General features: G+C 36.1%; 1 protein-coding gene across 1 annotated transcript; it reads right to left on the bottom strand.

Annotated features, from left to right (window-relative positions):
• Window positions 1-967: 967 nt before the first annotated feature.
• On the bottom strand, window positions 968-6,425 carry LOC119787252 (DOMON domain-containing protein FRRS1L). The gene is made up of 5 exons (XM_038291006.1): window positions 5,898-6,425; window positions 5,521-5,605; window positions 4,458-4,596; window positions 1,852-2,098; window positions 968-1,781 (listed from the first exon to the last, which is right to left on the bottom strand). The coding sequence occupies exons 1-5, from the start codon at window positions 6,100-6,102 to the stop codon at window positions 1,609-1,611; spliced, it is 849 nt and encodes a 282-aa protein (XP_038146934.1). The 5' UTR covers window positions 6,103-6,425; the 3' UTR covers window positions 968-1,608.
• Between the last annotated feature and the right edge of the window lie 4,583 nt (window positions 6,426-11,008).

Genomic DNA, 11,008 nt, shown 5'->3' with positions numbered 1-11,008 from the left:
TGATCAGTTATCAATCGGTTACGTCACAGCTGTGTTGTAGTGTTATGTCTGAGTGAAGATTTAAATCCTGTTTCTCCAAATTTCAATAATATTACTTTTATATTTTTATTCACTGTTCAGTAAAATAAACTATTAGTGACGAAATGACAAAAAAAAACAAAAACCAAAAAAACAAGTCCCCTTATTTTTCTTGCCACCAATCAGTAGGGGAGACCTGAGGCAATGTAACACTTTTGCATATGTATTTTTATACAGTAAACAGGCATCTGAGCGTCAATAGCCAAAACCATGTAAAGTTACATTTAAGTGGGTACATTTTACAAAAGCTCCTTCTTAAAGCAGTCAGATTGTTGCAACTGATCCTTGACATTTAAACCATGTAAGTTTGGGCTTTAACGCAAAAGAAAAAAACGTAATCACAATATATCAAAAACAAAGCTGAAATAAATAAAAAAATTACTTTCATTCACAGAAAACAGTAGTTGTCTTTATCAATAAATGCAGGGGCAACTCTAAAATCTGCTGCTTTTTCTCTGGAAACGAGTTCTCCTGTCTTCCCAGTTTCAGGACAACAGTAATTTGTCATTTTACCATCAGTGGCTGATGCTAATATTTACAGCCCCATTCTGATAGACTGATATAAATTACCTATTGTCTTTAAGCGCTTTTAAAAGTTTTCTTTATCCCTAAAATGTCTTTATCCTTCTCCATTCCCTGCGCCCCACATTTTCTGTAATGGGCCTCTGTTACTGGTCACATCACATCACAAGCATTAAAATAGTTGTTAACTCCAGAAACAGCTGATCAGGAATAAAGGTTTGATGCACCCTTTTAGCACTGTGCCCCTTTGCAACACATATACCTATTTTTTTTTGCGCTACTGAGAAAGAACAAACAAGGAGTAAAACAAGGGAGCTTGGTTTCAGTGAATAGGCTGTGGAGAAAGAGGACACATCATTCAAACAGAAAGGTTTGTATTTTCATTTTATACTTGAACATACTTCTCTGTACTTTAAAGGTTCCTTGTTGTAGTAACAGATTATTTTAGACCTTTTAACATTTTCAAAGATTTTTAATTCAGATTTAAAAGGTTAAAACAACATGAGTGAGAAACCAAGTTCTGTAAAATATTCCTTTGAATATTTTTTTTCCACCTCATAAATAAGCATTGGCCATAGCTGAGGAAGATATGTTGGCTCATATCCACATGAACACTGCAGGAAAGCTCTTTCATGTCATTTTTCTTTAGTCTTTGCTTTCCAGGAAATGTTCTCTCGAGTCGCCAGCCAACAGTGGGGTTCTGAAATGGCTCCCAGTTTATTCAGTGGTAAGTGTAAACACTGTCTTCCAAATCCAAAGATGCTGTCGTGAATGTTCAAAAAGACGGTTAAAACTCTGATTACATATCTGAAGTACATTTATCCTCTATAGCAGTTGTTTATTCATTTTTCAAGATGAGCAATCCTCATATACTGTCTAATGTTTACTATGTCTAAAATAGTCTTAATCTGTTCAAGGTGCATATGTCATTGTGGCAACCAGCTTATTTTTATTGCTACATGATCATCTCTTCACTCCCTCCTCTACAGTGTGATTGGCTGTGCTTATTTATGGCGTTCCCATGAGCAAATAAAAGGTAAGAGCGACGATGAGCAGTAAACAGATTGGAGAGTTGAAGGTCTGATAGGCTGTGGACGGCATAAAGATGTCTTCATACTTATAGATGCTGATCATGCGGTCACTGACTGGAGGACTGTCGATGTCATGTCTTGTGATGGAACCTGTTGGCGCAGTAGGAAGGTGTCATTCAGGATTTTATTTTTAAAGAGAAGCTGATATGTTCATACTCACCTTGAATAGCAGGTCCCCATGCGAACAGGTAATACCATGATAGATGTAAATCCACCAGCGTCTCCTCTCTTGGGACGTATAATGGTCGCTTGAAACGGCAGGTAACCCGGTTGTTCTCGAAGATTCCTTCTTCATCCCGAGCCGGGTTCCTCTTGATCTCCTTGGCCCACTGGCCGACATTGTAGAAATGGTGGATCCTCACACGTCCGTTATCATCGTGAACACACCCCATTACATCATCTCCTCCCTAAGACAAAAGGGATTATAGATGGAAGAAAAGATTTGGTTGTTGATCTGATGATACTGATGATGATGATGGTTTTAGCAGAATTTGTTCAATTCTGTTTGGTTTTTATACATGATGCCATTTCAACATAAATGTTATCCCAAGGCTCTTCACACAATAAAATGATCTAGTTAATACACAGACATAGGGAGTCAAATAATTCTTTTAGACTTAATGAAGGACTCTAGGCCCAAAGTCCAACGGAAAGATTGAAAAAGGAGACATTTAAAAACAAATAGACCTCCAAAGAGTTCAATCCAGTCTTATTAACAGATTCAAAGTACATAGATTTATATTATATCTTGTTAAAAAAAAAACACCTAAAAACTTTAACGATCTCTGCTGCATTAGCAATCACTTCTTCTGAACCAGTAAGTATCAACAGACACTTAATACCATGGTGTTTTTAACTTTACGATACCTCATATTGAGCATACATGTGGTGACAGTGGAGAGAAGAGATCTCAGTTAACCTCTGTGAGAACCTGGCTCAGGAAAAGCTACCATCTACACTATCAACAGCAGGTTCGAGAAGACAGAAAACAAAGAAGCCCAATTCTAACCATTTGGGTTTTTTTTTGCTGTTTTCCTATAAAACAAGACGAAACTGGGTGACATAAACTAAGGTAGAAGAATTAACAGTCCTGCATTAACACCTAGTTTAAGACACTCATGATTGAAAATAAAGTATGCGGTAAATTCCTTAACTGCAGCAAAGATTTAAATCTGTGTGTTTTAACCTTTTTCTAAATTAATTATGATGAACACATAAATTATTATGAGCAGTTTTAGTCTGTTTTGATTAAATTTCCCATCTAAAAAAATATTTACAGTTATGTACATGTCTGGTTAACTAATGTTTAGACTAAGCAACACTAAACATAAATGTTGTATTTCAGTACTTAAACCATTAAAATATAATAATTAAAAAAAGTAAAGGCTTGTAAACATTAGTCTGTGTGTAATGAGTCTTTATGATGTATTAAACGTATTAAGTGTTTGTTACTGAAATTATTCAATACTGCATTAATACTCTGATTTATTAATTGGGTCTTTACATTTTCTCTTAGTTGTAAACAGAGCAATTTTTGTGTACTTAGCCTGGTTAGCAAGTATGTGGCAGAAAATTAGGGAACGGTCTAGAATCCAATGAAGCTTGTTAATTCAAATGTACCATCAACACTTACACAGAAATAAGGAAAGTTTTTGGACTGCTGTCAAAGGTGTTGGCTAGTTTAAGGATTTCACTTATCCTTTTCTTTAAGAGCAACTTTGGTGTTTCTCCTGCAGCATCACCTGAAGGCTGGAGGATTCTGTGCACCTAATAGAATTTTCAACCATTTTCAATGCCTTTCAATGCCTTCTGACACTCAGATCTTTTCATATCCATCCATCTGTCCATCCATCCATCCATCCATCTTCTCCTGCTTAGTCCTTCTCAGGGTCACAGTGGGGCGGTGCTTTTCTCCGGCACTCTATGAGCGAGAGGCTGGGTCCACCCTGGACAGGTCACAGGTCTGTTGCAGGGCAACATAGAGACGCACAAAGACACACAACCATGTACACAAAAACACACCTAAGGAGAATTTAGAGAAACCAATTAACCTAAAAGTCATGTTTTTGGAATGTGGGAGGAAGCAGAGTATCTGGAGAGAACCCACACAGGCATAGGGAGAACATGCAAACTCCATGCAGAAAGACCCCGGGCCGGGAATCGAACCCAGAACCTTCTTGTTGCAAGGCGACAGTCCTCCCCGCTGTTGATATTTTAACAATCTTTTTTATTTTATTTTGTATAATAGTGTGCAATATGTTTATATAATGAAGTACCTGCTGTATCTAAATTGCATCTAGTGTACACAATCCCCAAAATAAGAAGCAAAAAACCCATTCTTGCTTGGAAGACCATGTGACTGATTAATCTTTTCTTTGCTTTAGATTCTATGCTTATTCTGCCTGCTTTGAACTTTTACAATTGCTGTTATTGTAATTTACATAAGCTATAGTGTTTGTTTTTCTTGTACAGAATTTGTCTTGTTGTAATCAAGTGTCAGATGGAAGTCCTAATAATTTACATAGCTTTTTCTAAACATGAGCAAGAAAGACAGTCTTAATGTTCCTGTAAAATTATTCTGTTTGTTGATGTAGGGCTTTAGTTTTCTGAATAATGTCTAAAATGTTTACATTACTAGCATTTAGATAACTGTCAATCTCTCACCAAACTTGTAAAAAAAATTATCAATGAAAGCTACCTTTTATAAAAGAATGATCAATATGTTTGTTTACAAACAGCAGACATGAATGTTGCACAGTTTCTTACCATTTTTTTGTCGGAGGAGAAACCCACAGCCACCCAGCCGTCTGTGTCCGCACTCATCTCAAACTCTACATCTGTGCCAATGCGACGATAGCTCAGAAAGTAGTCACATGACTCTGCATCGCATCCTGGTTTCCCATACCTGCACACAAATAGAGCATCAGTCAGTAAAGAGACACAATATAAAGCTGAAATAAAACAAAATATTACCGTAGAACATACGAGTTTAGACTTCTTAAGCCTTCAAATTTTATCATTTTACAATCTCAGGATTGCATTTTCTATTTGGATTTTATTTGCTTTTAGAACAGCATACTGTAGGTTATAGATATGAAGTGGAAGGAAAGTCATAAATGATGTTCAGTATTTTATACTAATAAAAACTTGAAAAGTCTGAAATGTATTTGTCAAGATTACTCTGATACCCCTATATAAATTCAAGTTAAACTAATTACCATCAGTAGTAAACTAACTCCAATCTATATTTCACCTGAGCATAATTTTATCTTTTAATAAAACAACTATTCTGTGCAGGGAAAAAATAGACAGGGCAACATCAGACTAATAGAGAAAATAGAGGTATGGTTCAGGTTTTAAAACAAGCCGTTAGAACCTTAAAAACACTTTAGACTGGGGTGCAGGTTCACCTCCCACCAACAAAACAACCCTTAAAAAAATAACCAGAGCTGCAATTGAATGCTTTATAATCAATGTTAAAATGGATCAGTCTAACTTAGACTTGAATCCACCAGAAAATATGACACAATGTTTTCACAGAAGCTCTTTATCCAGTAAGACTGACCTTGAGTTATTTCAAAAAACCCCAGTCTGTGGTGCAAAGCTGGAAGATTAATCAGAGGTTGTTTTACAAAGTGTTACTTTAGAAGGATACACTTTTTGGCACAACTTTTTAAGATTTTTGGTCAAAAGTGATGTAAAATGTTAACTCTTTTTCACATATTTGCACTGTAGCTTCACTCAACACAAATGTCAGAGGACCTGTAGAAAATGTAGCAGCACATCAGTTTAGAAACAGTGGATTTAGGGCTAAAGTTGTGTTTCTGACCTTATGCAGCCTTTGGTTACTCCGCAGTCGCTGACTTTGATCTTGGCAAAAGGATCGACTGGTGGGGCTGTGGGGAATGGATAACCTGCAAGATAGAAAAACAAAACACTATATAATACTATAGAGTAGGCTATATAAATGATCAAATAAATCAAATGGGGAGAGGCATTCTGTTGTGAGTGAGTGGTGGAGGGATGGACCAGCGGGGAGCTGGCCTAGGTGCTGAAAGGCCCTGTGCAGATGCAGAGATGGGTTCAAAGCAATGAAATACACATCGTCTGCACGCTTTAATTTTCTCTTTGCAGTCTCCAATATTTGTTCATACGTAACCAAGGTCCACATCTATTGGATTTGATTAAAGAGATCCAAATCCTTACCTTCATCAGACAAATATCTGGACTCCAGGAACTCGGAAGCGAATGTGCTGTACGAGTCCTTATGAGCCTCCTGATGGCCGGGCTCTCCGTGCTCCCCGTGGCCGGTCCGGAGTGCTCCTTCATCGGTGGGGCTCGGCGCGACTCCCCACCATCCGCTCCGGAGGAGCAGCATTGTCAGCTGCGCGAAGCTCCGCAACAAAACCATGGCTAATAATGAAGCACGGAGTGATTAACGAAGGCTATACTGAAAAGGGAATCAAAGCTGGTCTTCATTTCTCTACGATTCCATTGGATGGGTAAACATCCAAGGCAGCGTCACGGAAGCATCTCCGGATTCTGCTTTTCTCTGTACTCACAGATATGAGGGGATGCAACGTCGCACACTGTCGGATTGTAAGGCTAATTTTTATTTAAATTGGCCAGATTTGTAATCCGATTACTTAACAAATGCGTATAGCCCTAATCCACAGTGAACCTACACCCTGAGCCCCTCTGGTGGTATTCTTAATCTGTAATTTCTTTAGAATCAGTAAATGGTTTCGTCCTCTAATATATTTCAGCCAATAAGCTGCCGCTACGTAGTGGCATCGAGACAGATCAATTAGGGCCCAATTTTCTGAACAATGCAGTAAAAACCATATCTAAGCATTGCATCATTGTGGGTGGAACCAAGGTGATCATTTGTTTTCTAACTTCTTTTCATCTGGCAAATGAAATCAAATCAATATTTAAAAAAAGCCATCTTTCTCTTTAGTTTATCTCTACCAGCTCTTTATACACAGGCATAACTTTCTGAGGGAATGGTGGGGACATGTCCCCACACAGCAAATCCAACATGCTCAAAACAACACTTTCAGATTTGATTTTAACACCCTTAAAGTGTCTATATAGGTCCACACCAGCGAGTGTAAATTTGACTCTTTTTGGAGATTTGGCATTGTAACTCTTATTTAGTGTTAACTAATAAATATTTCTGAAGTTGATAATTTAACACTTAATTACACCAACTAGGTGTTAGAATTGGAATATTAACACTCTAATGGAATTTTTTCCTAACGACAATGATTTCAATACATAGACTTTGGCTCTCAACAATATGTGGCACAATTTTCTAAATTTGACTTTGCCGCTTTTGAAGGAGGATAATTATTGATATAGTTGAAAGGGAAAACATCCATCAATCAATCCACATTTCTCTGGATGGATGATTGAATGAAACTTAAAATGTGTACATACTAGGAAGGCATGATATATTGCTGTTGGCATCAGAATCAGCTGTTATTCATTCTTTTTTTTTCATACATTAATGTCTAACTATAGACTAAATATAAACATCAGTGTATTTTTGTTCTTTTGTGTTCTCAACAATAGGAAAACATTCGATAAATATATGTTTGATCTAATTTTTGGAAAATACAAACCCTATTGAAAGTGTTTGTGTCGAGTAACTGTAAGCCTTTCAGCCCCCACCCTTAGTGTGTCCCCACCAACTTTCATCACAGTTACACCCTTGTCTATATATAGAGAGAGAAACTCGCTGTTTTGCTTTTTCTTCTTTGTATTAAAGCTCAAGCTGAGTCAGATATGACTGCCAAGTGTTCATTCCAAAGCATGTTTTGTTCTAAACCCTACCCTGTAGATCAGGGGTGGGCAATTCCAGTTTCTATGGGCCTGTATCCTGCAACTTTTAGATGTTCCTCTGGTTCAACAGACCTGAATCAAGCAATTAGATAATAGAGAGGACTCTGGAGGAACTGACTACATTCTGAGGAGGTAACTCTGTCATCAACACCCTTGTTTATAGATGCTGGAGATCTGCCTCTTTTCCAGTGTGGTCCTGTTTCTCTGACCGTGACTGGCTGGATGTGCTCTCTTCGTCCTCTGGCATGGGAGCTGGCTCGGAGCTCGTCTGCCGGGCTGTGTGTTTCCTGGATGGGGCAGCCTTTTACAGCTGCTTTTTGTGTCTCTGCTTCTGTCTCCTTGAACCCCAGTCGGCCTCGGCAGATGGCCGCTCACACTGAGCCTGGTTCTGCTGGAGGTTTCTTCCTGTTAAAAGGGAGTTTTTCCTCTCCACTGTCGCTACAAGCATGCTTACTGTGAGGGATTGTATTTGAAACAATGAGTCAATGCAATCAACTGGTTTTCCTTAGATAGAAAACTTTGTATCAATTTGACTGTATGATCTGGTTGAACTGTAAAGTGCCTTGAGATCACATGTGTTGTGAATTTAGCACTATATAAATAAACTGAATTGAAAATTGAATTGAATTTAAATCAGGTGTGCTGGACCACAGATTAATCTAAATGTAGCAGGATACCGGCCCTCGGGAACTGTAATAGCCAACACCTGCCGTAGATCTTTGTATTAAGGGATAGCAAACATAAGTACCACCTCAGTCAGAAGTTTAGTGCAGCCTGTAACAGTTTTTTCTCCAGGATTTAGGATATTTAGTTACATGCCTTTACACTTCAATTCTGAACACATGCACAGTCTGTGACGAAAAAGCAGAGACAGAAAATCTTACCTATTTTATGGTGCTTCCCCGACCATGTTTATACTATAAAGAAGATAAAGGAAAGTGGTAACATTTGGTCTATTCTGCAGTTTCTGAGTAATAAAGTCAGAATACAAATGCATACTACAATTTTAATATGAGGAAAGATACTTTGAATCCACAAATAAGTTTACTTTACTTCAATTTCCATTTGAGTTGGTCTACAGCATAACATATAATAAAGATGCTGGTGTTAGCATGAACAAACATGAAAATATTTGAGGGTATTAATACTTTTTAATTTATAGAGCCTATCTATACCTTTGTTAAACCTGTAAGACAAAAAATCCATAATTTCTAAACTTCCTCCAGCTTTAAATGGGTCATCCTATAGACACTCTTAAGCTTATATTTAATTAAACCACATTTTGATTATGTTTTAGCTTCTTCTTCAGATGGAGTATTTCAATATTCTAGGGCTGCAACTAGCAATAATTTTGCAAATCAGTTAATCTCTTGATTAATACTCGGATAGCAAAAGGTACCTTAAAGAAGATTTTTTTTTTTTTTTTACCAAATTAAATCTGTTGAATCTAACACTTTTCCGCTGAGTAGTTCTCGATAGAGCCTATTAACGGACTAAAACCTTTTTTTTATCTTAAATGCAAAATATTTATATATTATTTTTCGATTTTGATATAATTACTGCTCTTCATGAGTTGTCCTGTCAGCTAAAGGCAGGTTTTAGAGTCTCTATAATCCAGCTAACAATTATGGGTTACTAAATTAGTTTATATTTATTTCAATAATCGATTAAACACGATTTATCTGATTAACTGTTTCAGCACAACAATATTCCACATCATGATTTGGGAATATCTGGTCACTCTGCTACATATATCTAGCTTTTTATCATATGGTCCAAAAATGTTAAGTCAAAAATATTTCAAAATGAAAAAAAAGAAAAAAGAAAAATAAATAAAAAGTTAAAAAAAATATATTAATTTTTTCTATTTAACTTTCACCACAAAATTTGAACATTCAAATTTTAATCAAAGTAGTTAGATTTTCTTCAGAAAAAGGGACGTTTAAACTGTTTTAGAGCCAAAACATTTAAATTATTAGCATATTTTCATCATTATAAAGTCTCCCAGTTTACATACTCATTTGTGCTCTACTGAATAGAAAAAATAGTATATTTTAGGCAATCGAATGGGATTACGATCCACATTTATTGGAAAACACCTGGAAACACACACAAAAAAAGGTAGCGATAACATAAGTGAAAACAGTGATTCAAAATTTGTTAATCTAAAAATTAAATGTAATAAACCCACAAAGTCTTACACTAAGTTTTTCGAAATATTCAGCGCAGCCTTAATTCCTTCAGGCATATAAATACTAGTGTTACTAGCAGTTGTGGTCGCATAAACAGCTCAGCCAGGATGAGTTGGAAAATGTCACAGCCCCTCTGACATTACTGCTTACCTTACCTACCTGGGCCTGTGAGATTCATTCAAGTTCCGTTGTGGTGTTAATCCTTGGTACAGTATAATCCACTTTTTTTTTCAACATTTCTATGAAGGATATTATGTCTCTTAACTTACTGATGCATTTTACCCAAGATATTTTTTTGATATATATATTTTTTTCATTTACTGCATACATTTTTTTTTTTTTTTATCTCACAAAGGATTGGTACTGTATTGGTCATATGAAAGCTGTATAATATTTTACTATCATTTTTTGCATGCCAGAAAATCTGTCCCTCTAACAGGTTTATGTAAATCTTTGAGAATTCAATGTTTCATTATCTGGAAATTTTAATGTATAAAAAAGGATCAAGGTAGCATTGCATTTATTTATGAACTGAAAGATTTCTAACTTATTTATTTCCACCTAACAGGCTGACTCCGTCTTCCTTGGTTGCAGTATCAAGTATGATCACTTGAGGGCAACGTTATTCTGTTGTTTAAACATTCTTCGTTCTATCAGGAGATTTAGTTAAATTACAGATGTTTTGCTTTATAAACTAAATTCTGAAGCGAACAAGAAAGATAGAGATGTTCCATTTGACATAATGGCTAGAATGAAATCAAAATATTAATACATTACAAATACATTCAACTCAGAGTTAAAGAAAATAACAGTTCTGTCTCTGAAACTAGATACACTACAGATTTTTATCATATGCTTAATTGTCCACTTTATGGGTTGTTACAGCAGAATATCGGACCTAAGTGGACCAACTATCCTCTGCATATCCTTGGCACATCCACTAAACTTAATGGTTCAATTCTAATTCATAACTATATGATTTTACAGTAGCAGAATGAGACATGAAACTGTTTATTTTTTTACTTTCAGCAAATAACTAAAACTATAAGGCTCAATAAAATTATACAGAATCAATACATTTATAAACCTTTGTTTTTGGTCAGTGTTTTTAGTTTAGTTTTATTTTTGGGGGGGTAAAAATTAGTAATCTTAAGAATTTAATAGAAGTGAAAGCTGTAGAAAATCATGACATAAAGATGGGAAGCTCTGGTGTTCATATATGGATCCTGCAGGTGATGCTGATGTTACACAGCGTGAATAAACGACCAAATGCATGGA

Source organism: Cyprinodon tularosa, unplaced genomic scaffold, assembly GCF_016077235.1.
Source record: "Cyprinodon tularosa strain WSP-4 unplaced genomic scaffold, ASM1607723v1 ctg291, whole genome shotgun sequence".
NCBI classification, from domain to species: Eukaryota; Metazoa; Chordata; class Actinopteri; order Cyprinodontiformes; family Cyprinodontidae; genus Cyprinodon; species Cyprinodon tularosa.
Note: the sequence above shows the minus strand (reverse complement) of the source record. Positions and strands in the feature narration are given on the sequence as shown.